Raw genomic sequence first — 14,665 nt, forward strand, 5'->3', positions numbered from 1 at the left:
TGGCATCTCCTAGGTCTTGGGGGGCACCCAGGGTCCCCCTCCAGCCAGTCACCGAACCGGGGTGGGGGGGCCCTTGGCGCGCTCCCTGGCGGACCCAGAAGTACTTCTGATTGACTTCTGGGTTTGCCGCTGAGCATGCCGGGGCGGGGGGAGCTGCACTTCTGTGGGATGCTCCATCGGCCCCAGCATCGCAGCGTTCACAAGCCACACCTGGTACCTCGAGATATGTAGAAAAAATCTTTAAAGCTGTGTCTATGGCTGAATTGCTGATTCTCTGAATCAGCACTGAATCTTCAGATTCGCATTCGGCCGAATCGAATCGAGAACAGTGATCTGAATCTATGAATCGAATTACTGTCCCCCATCAGGCTGAAATCGGGATCACATACCCCTAGTCAGCATCATGTCTCACCACCTTTGACTTCCCAGCCTGAACAAACACAGGCTTATTTACAACTGTAGGTGGTCTTTGGCATGAGTCCAGAGCAAGGCTTGAACCCTCACTTCTCAAGTCTTAGCAAAATGCCATAGCTCCTCTGCTGCCTGGATACACAGGAAACAAGTATTTGAGGTGTTTTGGGTGCCATTTTGGGGTCTGTTTTCTGACCATGAGAACACTGTAATAAGTGACTGAGCTCTGTGAGAGTTTGAGATCACTGAATTTTTTCATATTCCAAATATTGTAATTTGTTTGGGAGGAGACTGCATGCACACAGTACCAGCTCTTTGCAGTACATTTTAGCAATAATCCTGAGAGATCCTTTAATTCTTAATTAGCTCCTTTTTGTGAGACCCATTTTGTAGTCCCCAAACTTCAATGAGATTCTATATAGAGCTAGTTGTAGGAATGGAGCCATAATTTGAAAGCCTTCATGATGCTTGTTTCTCTTGTTTAAAATCTACTTCTTATGTGCTTGTTGCTGTCTAGGTAAGCTACCATTTTGTGCCATGGGTGTAAGCTCTGTTATCCACCCGAAGAATCCTCATGTTCCAACTATACACTTCAACTACAGATATTTTGAAATTGAACAAGCAGATGGTAAGATTGATAATCTCAAGTGTGTTGAAATATGGACACAGACTTGATTTGGAGGGAGCATAATATTATGGTTAGAGCAAAGAATTACGACTGGCTTTAGTTCTGTTTCCAGCTGTCCCCCAAGTTTATTAGATCACACTGGGCAATTTGACCCTTAAGACTTTGTTTATGCTTTTAAAAAAATGTGTATAATAATACTTGCAACCACCTTAAAGGCATTTACAACTTAATTGCTGCTTGTGAAGTGATCAGTGTAGGATATTGTAATTGTAATTGTTTAAGACTGAGTATAACGTGAGTGAGACATAATACCAAGCCAGATAAATGTTAATAATCCAATTCATGGGAAAATCGGAGTTTAAATATCTTTCCTTGTTATTGCATCTTTCCTGATTATTGACAGTAGTTCAAACCAACTCTGTCCTTTCTCATGGGGTTAAAAATTGTAAAATGTAATAAATGTGAATGTACCCTTTTAAAATAGCCGGGCAGATAGAGAGAATTCTGTGTGAAATTTGGTTTATTCAGAAAAGTGTAGGGATTGCAACGTTGTTTCTCTTTTTCAACAAAGAAAACAGGGAATTTAGGGTCTTGTGGTCCACATCTGACAATCCCTGCTGAACATCTTCAGCAAATGGATACCATTTGTCCCATTCACTAGCATTGCAGCTACTTCCTCCCATTTGCTATCCCATAATTTTCTTCTGGGAACTACAGCAATTGCTCATGTGAGCAATGACTTTTTTTGCTGTCTGCTTGCCAGTGTTTCTCAATCAGTGTTTCTCAACCAATGTACTGCAGCACCCTGGGGTGGTATGAGATCCTTTAAAGAGTATTGTGGGATGCTGTTAGGTGTGCAAATAGAAACACATGATTCACAGGATAAACCTAGAGATGTCAAACAGAAGTCAATAATGTCAAAAACTTTCTGATCTGTCGTGGTGTTTCTGAGTTCTCTGCAGCAGAATTACTTCATTATTTTTCTGTGATAAAAAAGGAGTGAATGCTAAGAGTTGGCATTTTCCAAAGGATGCATTGTGTCTAACACTAGTTTAAACCCATATGCTGTAGATGGGCTCTTGGCAATAATTACGTAATTCAGAGCAATTTTGGGGAAGCCTGTACAGGGCAGTACCAGCCAGACACTAATCTTGTGTAATTGAAATGCCACAAAATAATTGGTAGTCAGAATGATTGATATGCAGAATGCAATAATATAATAGAAATTTCTCTGCTGAGTGGTTTATTTTATAACTTTCAGACTCAAGTAAATATTTTTATTGTTACTTTTGACTATTCCTGAAGTTTGGGGGTTTTTTAATTGTAATTCTATTTGTTTTTCTAAGTCTGACAAGTAGCAATGGGGTGGTTTGAGAATGAAATAACTACTACACATTTCTCTTCTGTAGGGTCTAAGCAGTGGTGGTTTGGTGGTGGAACTGACCTTACTCCAACTTATTTGAACCAAGAGGATGCCATTCATTTTCACGAAACTTTGAAAGAAGCTTGTGATAAGCATGGTCCAGAACTGTACCCCAAGTATAAGAAATGGTATGTAAGAGTGAAGGAAATGCTTTTGGATCTCTTGTCTCTCTTGCTTTTGCAAGGTTGGATTACATAAAACATCCTGTGTTAACACTTGTTTTAAGTTGATCATTACTTCATCTCAGATGGGTATTAGGGGATTTTCAGTTAAGCATATTCTGGGAATGCTGCAGAACCTCCACTGGGGCCAAATTCTGCCTTCCAAGTATGTATGAACAACTCTCTGTATCTGCATTAATTTGACATTTGATGTTTGCAAAGCACTTTGCAATCTTAATTTAGTGATAAGGGAGCTAATAATGTATTTAGCTGCTCTGCTTTCCCAGTTTAATTCATTGCTAGCCTAACTGCTAATAAATAATACAATTGCGTATTATAGCACAAAGTCTACTTTGTAACTAGATGTCAAACATTGTATCTGGACAGCAACTGTAAAGAACGCACTTGCCTTCTTACAGTAGGAAATGTTCTTTTAAGTTGTTTATGATTATACATGCCACCTATTTACTGATAACATTACTTTATGTTCATGTAGTGCCTTGGCCGCTACCTTCCAAATGAAAATTTCAATGCTTTTTTACAAATTTTAAATTAATTAAACTTTGGCCTTTGTTCCCATAGCCTGACCACAAGATCATCCATGTCTCCTGTCTTTGGGTATTTGTATATCAGTGGGGCAAATTTGTAGTAGCTTATATCAGTGATGGTCTATTTACAGAACTCTAGAGGTACAGTGAATGACTGAGACATTGTAACACCTTAGAGTGACATTGGATGCCTGTTTTGAGAAATGTGTCCCTATATTCAATGCACCTTTTACAGGTTTCTTTTGAGATGCATATTTAGCCTTTTCTCTTCTTTAAGTGTTAGGTCAATTGAAATGCATATGTAGTTTCCTTGTTTTCACTGGCTCACTGGCCCAACTTTTCCTTTGGCTGTCTTGGCTCGGAAATACACATGTGATGAACAGTGTTAGGACTCTGCCAATAATTTTAACCACTTTTATGATTTTATGGCATGGATCTGGTATTGGATACCACAAGCTCCACTTTCTCAATGCTTAATTGGTCACAAGCCATTAGCGAAGTTTGATTTTCTTGTGGCAGTCTTGTTACCCACAATCCAGTCTTGCCCCAACTATTGTCTTGTATTTTTGCAAGCTTTGTTCAAGCTTTCACAGTTTTCATATGTAGCAAGACCAGCAATGAACTTCTCATAGTTCCAGCCCCAGTATGTTAATCAAAAGTAAGTAGGGCCCTTCTGTTAAGGGGGGAAAGTTGCTGGTCATTATTACCTTTGTTGGAAGCTGCACTGAGAACTCAACTGTATGTGCTTTATAGATAGATGCATTTAACTATGTCACTGTTGATGTGAAAGACCTAACTGATTGTGTTCTTCAGTAATAATGTGCAGTGAACTGCTTCTCTTTCTGTCTCTTATCTGAAACCAGCTATGGTATCCTACAGGAAGGTTTCCTTTTATATAAGCTGCTAGCCTTTGTCTGAATGCAGCAGATAAAGAGGGTGTTGTGCATAGGGTGGGAACTAGTTGAAAGAGGTGTTTATCTTCTCTCTTATCTTGAAGGCATGCTCTTTAATACCATTTACTGTGCCTTCTGTGTTTTCTGCCTTGAATGTTTCTCATCAGGCTTGTTCTCCAACTGAATCTGCAGCTGAGGCTTTCCAAATTTTTTTTGCTAATCCTCTCTCCTACTTTGCAATAAAAAAGCTGATCCTTTAAGTGCAACAGGAAACAGGAACTTCTCTATTTCTGTATGCATATCCCTATGTCTTATTTTGATTATCCAAGAGCAGTCATTAGGTATGAATACTATATATGAGATATTAGTTCTAAGAGACAGGTAGATTCCTTCCACACCATTGGGGAGAGAGAAGGCAAAAGAGGAATCCTTTAAACAGGGCCAGTAGATCTAATGCAGATCTTGGCCCAGGACTCCCTCTTATTCAGTTGCAAACTTCTGTTGTCTATTGTCTTGCTTAATCATTGCTTAAGAGGCTTTTAGGTTTTAAGCTTAAAAATAAAGATTCAGTTTCTAAGGAAGAATGAATTTGATGTCTCATCCAGTAAAGGTTATTGATATTTCACATTATTTTTTTTTAATACAAAAAAGTGACCTTTCAGCAAAATGGTAAACGGAGAGGAAAAATTATCTGGGGAGAATGTGATTTAACAAAAAGACTAGAATGTGAATTAACATAAAGACTTATGCAAAGAATTCCACAAAAAGGTTATAATTTTTTATACAGCTCTCAGAATAAACTGTTAGGGTAAAGTCTTAAAGTGTTCCTAACTTCTTGGTATGTAGAGCATGTGGAACCCCTTGAAAACTAATGTCTGCCTGCATAGGCATGTTGCTTCAAAATCTGCTATTGTGCTTGCAGCACTTACTTTTTTCAAGATAAGCAGTGACATGCTGCATTGTAATGACAGCATGAACTAGTCCTTAACATTAAGAAATGTAGTCTAGTCTTGCCATGGTGTACCGGTTTCTTAACCTTCACTGGAGTTAATGGACAAAGAGGCTGTTTATCAACTTGCAGATTTTGGCCCTTTCTCTGTGTTTTAGTAGTGTAATCTCTTGCCAGTTGTTTGTCTGGAATTTTAGTTTTCTGAGTCTCAACTTTATCTCCCGGCCTTGACTTTTGATTGCTGCTCTTTTTCAGGTGTGACAACTATTTTTATATCAAACATCGCGGAGAGCGAAGAGGGATTGGTGGCATATTCTTTGATGATCTAGACTCTCCCTCAAAAGAAGAAGTGTTTCAGTTTGTGCAGAGCTGTGCTGAAGCCATTGTGCCCTGTTACATTCCCATTGTGGAGAAACACTGTCATGATTCTTTCACTCCTGAGGAAAAGTTATGGCAGCAGCTTCGTAGAGGAAGGTAAGAAGGGCATGGACCAAATGACATACAATGGGTGGAATGGGAGAAGAGCAGAGTTAAGGTGGTTTTAATCCTAGAATTTATACTTACCTGCAGTTTAAACTATATTGCTTAATGAGTGGAGGTTACACGTGTTTGGGAAAGCTTCTTGCACAGTGTTCCCCCACACAAAGTTCTGCCAGACCTCGAAGGTCACAATTAAGTTAGCACAACTGCACTGGGGAGTTTTTCAACCTTTGTAAAGGTGTTTAAACAGACTTAGCTGTAAAAGTAGGGTACAATACAAAATGAATTCATTGAAGGGAATAATGGGTGCTGACAGATGTGTTAAAAAAGCAGTGCTTTACTGGAAGTGGAATTGTGACAGTTTGACCCAGCTCCCCAGTATCTGTATAGCTCACACATTTCAGTAGGGCCTTTTGGCACTTTTATTTAGTAGCTGATTCAATCAGCTATTAGAGAAAAGTCCAAAAAGCCCCAGTGAAACTCACGTGAGCGAGCCAGGTCAAAGTGACACAATTCCTCTTCTGGGCATGTACTGCACTGTGCTTGGTGTGAAGATACACCAAGCTGAAAGTAAAGTGCTGGGGGTTTTTTCCACATCTATAAGCTCCCAAAGTACTTTGCCTAGTCATCTCTTACCTAGTCTGAAATCACTGAAACTTTCAAGATTTTGATTCAAAGTTAGTCGTGAGCCCTGAGAGTGATGCCCAGTAGTAGGGTTACCATATTTCCAGTTCCAAAAAAGAGGATACCTGTTGGAGGGGACACCTCACTCCCCACCTGCAGCCCCCTGTCTCTGCTGCTGCCCCTCACTCCTGACCCACAGACCTCTGGCCCAACCAGTGCCCCACACTAGACCCACAGTCCCTTGCCCATGGGCCATGCTGGTGCCTCTCAGTCCCAACCTGCAGTCCCTTGGTGCTGCCAGTGCCCCTCACTCCCAGCCCACAGCGCACTCCCATCCGTCCAGTTCCCCTCACTCCCCTGCTCTCTTTGCTCTACTGGAGAGGGTTTCCAACTGCTCCCATCCAAACTGGGTCGCAATATGGTGACTGTGGTGGCTCTGACTTGTGTGGGTGGTGGCAGAGCGAGTCTGATTTTGGTGTGGGATGGAGGGAGGAGGAGGGGAGGCTTGTGGCACCCCCTGCTTTGGGCTGGGGCTCCTGCACCACACCAGGTGGCCTGGCTGTCCCTTGCCCCTGCCACCCGGGCCACTGGCCCACAGTGCCACTATCCCAGCCATGCAGCTCCCACTGCCCCTGAAGGGCACCCTCCACCCCTTTCCCCCACTGGAAGGGTAGGAATTTCCTCCTGCCCCTGTGCTGTGCCACAACCCTAGTGCCTAGACACCATCCCCCAGCATCAGCAGACACCGTCTCCCACCCTGACAGTCCCCAAGCTCTGGCTCTCCAACCCCTGCCCCCCATAGTCTTAGCTATATCCAGCTGCTGAGGCTGCTGTCACCACCCTGCCTTGCTGCATGCTGGTTACGTTTGTGTATGTGCATAGACACACATGGTACCCCCTGTTTCAATTGGCCTCCCCCTGCTCCCACTAGTGGAACAGAGCAAAATCCTGGACGTTTGTTCAGATTTCAGAAAAACACCTGGACAGAGATTGGAGGACCCAAAAAAGAGGACATGTCCTGGAAAACCCAGACATATGGTAGCCCTTCTCAGTAGTGAAATATTAATTTTAAAAATTCAAAGGAAATTGGTTATTGCAGCAGGCATGACACTTGCATTTGTGTTTTTAATGCTCTGTAATAAAGGAAGCATAGGGAGGATAGTTCATGAGAAGGCCACCTAGGAGCAGCTGGCACAGTGTTTTGTGTAGATCTGTGGTTCTCAAACTTTTTAGACTTGCAGCACCCCTCCATAACTTTTTGGAATTTAGCAGCACCTCATTTTAAAAACTAATTTATTTGGTGTATTAATAGTTGAAGAAAACCCTTATCTGAAATATTTGAAAGATGTATTCGTCTAACTACAGACCAGGCTAAAGCTCACTCAGAACAGTCCTCATGAACTCTCCCTATATTGATGGACTGCTTTATAGGAAACATGTTTATCCAACATGAGTCTTACAGATGCTGTAACAGTTACAAAGTTGAAGCTTCAACTGTTCTGTTCTCTGAAAATTTTCATAAGTTTGTTTTCAGATTCAAAGTCTCCTTGGCTACCTATGTGTATGTGTCCTTTTTTCCCCCTTCCTTTCATTTGCAAATAATGGTTCTTTTCAAGTGGAGCTGAAATGTTGTTTCTTCTGTTTCTGTAGTAGCATCACTAGTCGTCAGATGTGCTTTGAAGTTAAATTGTACTTTTGAATCTTTTAATCTCTGACAGAACAAAGGCATTTAATATCTGTGACAAATTCTGGAAGATTACACGGGGAAATGAGTTTTCTTCAGGTTATAGCCACAGCTGTTTTGGACAGCTGATGATTCTTGATTTTCTTGCAGAGCCTTGGGTTAGGCTACCTTCATTCCCTGAATGAAGATGAGAAACCCTCCCTCTCACTGTGGCTATGTGTAATGTGAATGGCTGTTAAGATAGCTACTGTTCTACTGCAGGAGCATTTCTCAGCATGGTAACTACTGAGACAAGACGCTGAAAGAGCTCTGGTGCAACTGCATCAAGGAAAGTCTGATGATAAGAGAACTGGTTTTGTGCAAAATGTTAGTATATGTTTTGCAGGTTGACTACCTACCAATGGAATATGCAGTGTGGTGTTCAGACAGGTGAGGGAGGTGGGCTTGTACTACTGGAGGGCAAGAGCACTGAGTTGCATCCTTTTCCCAGTTCCACCTGCCTTGCTCTGTGCTCCTGTTCTGAGGTTCTGGGTAGTTCACAATTCCTCCCAACTGGGTCCATCCCACTGTACTGCTCACTCAGTGAGAATCAGTGGTAGTTGCAATGTTTCTTGGAGGGGGGCTGATAATCCTTCTGTGAACTGAACTTCAGCCTTGTGGCCTGAATATGAATTGGATACTTCCTTTCTAACAACAAATCAGAATGGTTTTGACACTATGGATTCTTATTTGAAGTCTTGCTAAAGATGATACAGTTTTCATCAAACATTTCCCTTAGAAGGTAAATATGGCTTCAGACTGCAACTGGGAAGACTCCTGTTGGGAGGTTAGATAAGCTGTGGATTGTGCCTGTGACAAAGGAGCTGGACCAGTAGTTTGAAGCATTTTTCCAACATGCTTTCAAAGGCAGTTCAGCAAGTATGAGAGTAGGTAGAACCTCAGTAATAGTCTTTTTCTGTAAATACCAACTGACATGAGATTTATGTTATTGCTGCTGTTTAGGCCAGTCATTCACAACCAGCATGTCATGGGGCAGCACCCAATATTAGCATTGTTCAGATGTACAAACATCTGCATGATTTCATAAGATAAACCCAGCAATTTCAAATAGGAATCCATAGAGTCAAAAGAGTTCTGACAGTTGTGAACTTTCTGAGTGATTTGCCACAGAAGAATTGCTCTATTATTTTTTCCATAGTCCAAGAGTGAGTGAAAGCAAAAAGCTGGCATTTTCTCAAGGGCTGAATCTAAAAAAGTTGCAAACCACTGGTGTAGGCCCTGGTCCTGTAACTGAGTGAAAGTGTCCCTGCTAGGATTGGGGCTGTGCTCAGGAACAGGATACTAACTGCTTTGGGTTATAAGTGTCAGATGACTAATTTTTTTTCTGACTTTCCTCCTGCTCAAATACCTGGGAAGAACAGAACAGTCCAGAACAATGTTTCTTAGTTGACGAGTCCACCTCTTTTGATAATTGTTCTGCTGCCAGAAGTATAAAGGTTATAAAGAGGTACAAAGTTCTGTGAAGAAGTTACTGGATAATACCAAATGCTGATTTGTAAATGTGAGCTTGATTTTAGCCATACTTACCTCTTGCAAGTAGCTACAAGTTTGTAGAAAAGATCACCTTTGATAGCAAGTGTTGTATAGCAAGCCAAACATGTGCATTGCTTTATTAGAACCTGATGTAGGTCTTAAATAAATTGCTTTAATACAAGAGCAGGATTGGAAGGCATGACTGCCTGATAAACCTATAATTAGGGACCTACTGAAACCACAATTTTGGGCAGGCTCTGTAAAAAAACAAAAAAAAACAAAAAAAAAAACGTGCAGGGTCCCCTGGGGGGGGGAAAAAACTCACCAAAAATAAAATGTTGGCTCCTTTCAGGGAACCATAAGCCTTGTGGCCACTGTGGCCCAGCCATGTAGCCTGCCAGGGGAGAAGGGGGCTGCCACCAGGATGGCTACTCTCCCCCCCCCATCCCTAGTCACTGATTGGCTGTGAAGGCTGTCTGTCATATGGTCCCACCCCTTGCCACCAATCAGCAATGAAAGGGTGGGTCATATGATGGATACTCCTTGGAGCCAATCAGTGGCAAGGCATGAGGCCACCAGGGCCCCTCACCCAATCAGAGGTGGGGAGGTAGCACATTGTGCTCCACCCATGAACATAGCTGCCAGGCCTGTGGTCTGCCCATGAAATTGGCCGGCAGCCGCCTCGACTTTGGTAGACCCCAACCTATACTATTTGTGTCTGGACCTAGAGAACTATTTCAAGAATTCTCATAGAATTCTAGAAGACGTGGCTGAGAGATGGTATTAGCTTGCCTTTTGGTCTGTGCCATTTAAAGTTGCTGTTGGATTAAATGATCTTGTCTGTCCTGGCACAGCTGCATCGCTTGTTGATATCAATAAATTCCTTTGTTGATACAAATTATTCTCCAGGTGTGGACAAATTTGCCTTTTAAATGCTTTAAAAGAGGAGGTAAAGCTGCTGATTGAGACTATGTACCAGCCATTACAATATACCTGTTACATCTGCATGCTCCTGCATCAATACGAGCAAGCTAAATTGCCCTCATTGTGACTCTGGATGAAACAAGGTTACTGTTGGAGCAGTTTTGCTAAATTTTTATCTCTGCAGAACTATGTAGCTATAATAGTTGCATCCTTACAGATTGTAGGGGTGTCCTTTAGATGCCAATGTAATTGTTACATCTGCCTCTACCCTCAGTTACTCCAGTTCTTGTTTTGTGATAGAGAGGTTCCTTTGTACTCCTCTATTCTGGGTCTGTGCTTGGGCCTGTCCATCCCCGAGGCTAATTCATGCTCTCCTCTGCATCCTCCCTCCTGCTGGTAATAGAACGATGCAGTCTGAAAAGCCATTGGCTAACCAAATGTCTGGCTGCATGGCACCAAGTCCCCTTGTTTTAAAAGGCTCTTGCAATTGCTTGGGTCATGGTGGGTTGAGGTAAGTTAGGAGGGCTTGCAGTAACTCTTACCCTAGTGACTGTCCTCTTTAGTTCATAGTCTGTTAGATTTACTGGGAACTCTGCCCTTGTTCTGTGACTAGTGTTTGCAGTGCCAGTCTCCTTCCTGTTCCTTACCGGGGACAAGGCCCTGCCTTCGTTTCTGTATGCATGCTGAAGGAGAAGAGGCTGGTCCCAAACTGATACTCTTTATTTTTGTGCCTTGATAGGGCAAGGAGACCGAGCTGGTGGCTGTTGTTTACAGCCCTCTGCTACTTGAAGGCATCAGTTGATGTGACACTAAATTTATTCTTTGTGTCTTACCCCCTGCAGGTATGTCGAGTTCAATCTTGTTTATGACAGAGGTACAAAGTTTGGCCTTGCAACGCCAGGATCCAGGATTGAAAGCATTCTTATGTCTCTGCCCCTGACTGCCAGGTGAGGAAAGAGCAAATGTTACATGGAGTGTTAGGCAGGGATGTGTTCCCTTTCCTACTGTCTGGTTTGTTCAAGCTAGCTGACACTGGAACTTGTATTTGGTGTGTTCCCACACACCAAGATTACATCACCAGGCTGGCTTTCCAGTCCCATTGCTGAGATACCAGCATAATGGTGGGATGGACTGGTTTTGCCCACAGTACACTCCTTCGCTACTGAATAAAAAAAAGTAGTTTCCAGTAAAAGGACAAGGTGGAAGTTTCCAACTGCTTTTTCTATTAGGACTTATTTCCATGTCCCACCTATGGTATAAGGTTTCTTGCTATTTCAGCCATAGCTCCTTGCTCAGCAGCCCATTACACCTTATTTAAAAAGAAAAACAAACTAAGAGTATTTCACTTGCTACGTGGTGCAGAAGCCGAAAGTGGGGTCCTGCTCTCCCACGTGGTGCCTGGAAATGAGTGCTGTGTCCGTGCCATTAAGGCAAGACTGGGAGTGCTGCTGAGAAGTAAGTCCTACCCACTAGCACTTGCTTGGCATATACTTAAGCCTGGAAACTAAGCAGCTAGAGAAGGCCTAAACACCAGCCCCCCCCGGCACCATAGTCAGGTGCTCTGCCTTGGGAGGGCTCGTGGTGGAGACAGTATAGACAAACCTTGAGAAGTTTTAAAGTGCCATGTTTTTCTTTTGTTGCCTCCACTCCAAGCTCTCTTATTTAGCTTCTTACATGGTCCTCATCTCCTCAGGGTGCCTCATTCACTCTCTCAAAGCTCAAGCAGTTCTTTGGAAACCTCAGAATGTTTGGTCTCATGGATGTTCCTGCCCAGGGAAATAATCTGGGTGGTTTGTGGGACATGTTTTAATTAAAACACTTAATTTTTGTTTGGCACAGTAAAGGGGAGGAAGCAACTCCTAAAGCATTTAAAGGCACTTCAATTTGTAAGGAATGGTTATGTGGAAGGGGTGCATAGCTGAAGCTAAAGAGGTTGATTCAATTTAAGTATAAGAATCACTTGGTCCCACCCCTATCTTTCCAACCCTCCCAGGAAGAATAGGAGGAGTAGGGTGTTGGTTTTGTTTTTTTTAAATTCCTTATCAATTAAGTGCAGCATGTGTGTGTGTGAATACATATTTGAATTTGAGTTGTGTGGCTGTGGCATCCAATCCAGAAAGACTTACTGAAATCCAGTTAGAGGACAGCTTTGGAGAAGTGGTCCCCTGGCCAGCCAGGCTCTAAGGATTGCATTCCTCTGTTTGCAGGTGGGAATACATGCACACACCACCAGAGAATTCCAAGGAAGCTGAGATCCTAGAAGTCCTGCGTAATCCCAAGGACTGGGTACACTGACGAGCACTGTGAAGGGGCCCAGGCTGCCTGTGTTCGGCCCCATGTAAAGGATATGAACTCTTGTCAATCAGCCTACTCCAACTACCATTGTGTGGCAGTGCAACAGCTCCATTTTCATATTCTTATGTGCCTTGAGGGTTGTATGCTTGCTTATCATATTTTACAAGGAGACAAATTGTTTAGAAGCACCAAACTGGTGCTCACCCCTTGCTGCTGTTGCCTTCTAGAGGCTATGAAACTCTATCTTATATGTTCAGCAACACTCAACATTTTGGCTAAACCCAACATGAAATAAACCACTTAGAAATACTCCCGTATGGGATTAACATATTTGCCAATCTTAAAGGGAATTAGGTTTCTTTTTCTTTCCTTTTATTTTTCAAGTTATAAGACTTCTCAGGAAATGTTTACAATGTTTTTTAAAAATAATGTTCTGATGCTTCATAATTAAAAGAGTTTCACCTGGTGTGAGTTCAGTCTTTTAAAATCATAGTTTCACATATTTTGTTACAGGACTTTTCATTAAATTTCTAAGATTAGATACCTGATACATGTAATACCTTTGAATGAATGGTTGACTCAAAACAAGTTGAAACAAAGCCAAAATCGTTAGACAGTGACATGGGTACTTAAATATAGGCCAGATTCTGTCTTAGTTTTTGCTTGTGTGACCTATTGCCCTGCTTCTTAGCAATCTCCATTCATGTAATTGGGGATAACTTTAAGAGCTGAAATAACTACTTCAGGTGACTAGATAAGGCAGAATCTGTGTGTTTGGTTATTTAAGATGAAGTCTTATCTTAAAAGTTGCACCCATTGTAACTAAAAAGGTGATTTTTAAACTTTAATCAATTTACTTTATGAAAACTGGTCTATATTGATGACTGTCCATGCAGAAGCTTGCATTAGTTGAACTGACCTAGGCTTCTAGCAGATTTAAGTGAAGATGCTATATTGTCTGTGCATAGTCCTGATATGGTTTGAGCTTCAGAGGTGCTTGGTCTTAGACTTATCTGATTATTTTATATTTTTATATTCTTTTTCTAAGTGTGTCCAAATCCAAAATATTTTCCCTGTATTTTTAGTAGGGCAGTGTTTATAGTTTTTTTTCTGTTAATTGACTTGTAACATTTGACACTAGAATGAGTAAGAGCAGTTAGGGCTGCAAACATGTGGACTTTGGTTTTCATTAAAAAGAGCAAAAGTTCTGGAAATAATTAAATCGTAGGTTTGGTTTGGTACATTAAACCTGACCAGCTCATGTGAATAAGAGGAAAACAGGTAAATCTACACCTTTATAAACTAACTAAAGTAGATTTATATAGCGCAAGCTTTTGTGAACTGAAGCTTCATTAAATGGTGTGAAAGGATGTGAAGAAAGCAGAGTACAAGAAGGAGAGAGAAATTAGAATTCAAGAGCCAAGGGAGGGAAAGGAAGGCAGTGTTGGGAGAGGCAAACAAAGAAGCAATAAATCCATAGGAACAAAGAAGTCACAAAAATGAGCCCAGGTAATGGGATAAGAATCATGGACATGATATGCAATCATTCCAAAACTAGCTGGTACAGGCTTCAGGCCTCTTGGCTTTAGCCCGCTGATTGCTGTTGCTACAGACTTCTAAGCCTAGGCCCACTTGATCAGGCCTAGCTCCTTAGTGTCAGTCTTTCCTCTGGGTTTGCTCAGGTACCCCCTTGTCCCTGTCTTAGTGCCTACCTCAACCTCCTCGCATCCCTAATCCAAGTGAGGATGCTTGCACCCTCTGTGCCTGTGGTCTCTGACCCTGTCTGGGCTGTATTCTGGGTGCCCCTCAGATACCCCTGTGGCCTCCCTATTAGCCAAATTCAATCCTCCAGTTTCAAGCTTAAATTACAACATAAATACTGGTGACTGCTTCACAACTAAAAAAAACTACTCAGCTCTGGGTCCTTGCCTTACTACAGATCAGAAGCAGGAATCCTGGCTTCCTCTGATAAAAAAAAAAAATCCCCAATTTTTAGTTAAAATCTGTATTTCCTAAATCCATACTTCTTCCGTGATTTAAATGAAACACCACTAATATATAGATAATAGCAAACTGCCCATCAAGAATGCCTGTCTGGCCCCACGCCCCTCC

The 14,665-nt window shown here is 42.0% G+C and overlaps 1 protein-coding gene across 1 annotated transcript in view; it reads left to right on the forward strand.

Moving 5' to 3' along the window:
* Window positions 1-13,019, forward strand: part of CPOX (coproporphyrinogen oxidase) — a 23,440-nt gene extending 10,421 nt beyond the window's left edge. Inside the window, exons 3-7 of the mRNA XM_019527376.1 lie at window positions 929-1,039; window positions 2,449-2,590; window positions 5,269-5,487; window positions 11,101-11,205; window positions 12,466-13,019. Coding sequence (XP_019382921.1) covers window positions 929-1,039; window positions 2,449-2,590; window positions 5,269-5,487; window positions 11,101-11,205; window positions 12,466-12,553 — 665 coding nt within the window. The 3' untranslated portion in view covers window positions 12,554-13,019. The remainder of the gene's footprint in view (window positions 1-928; window positions 1,040-2,448; window positions 2,591-5,268; window positions 5,488-11,100; window positions 11,206-12,465) is intronic.
* Window positions 13,020-14,665: the final 1,646 nt, after the last annotated feature.

Source organism: Gavialis gangeticus, unplaced genomic scaffold, assembly GCF_001723915.1.
Source record: "Gavialis gangeticus isolate Ggan-Ray unplaced genomic scaffold, GavGan_comp1, whole genome shotgun sequence".
Taxonomy (NCBI): domain Eukaryota; kingdom Metazoa; phylum Chordata; order Crocodylia; family Gavialidae; genus Gavialis; species Gavialis gangeticus.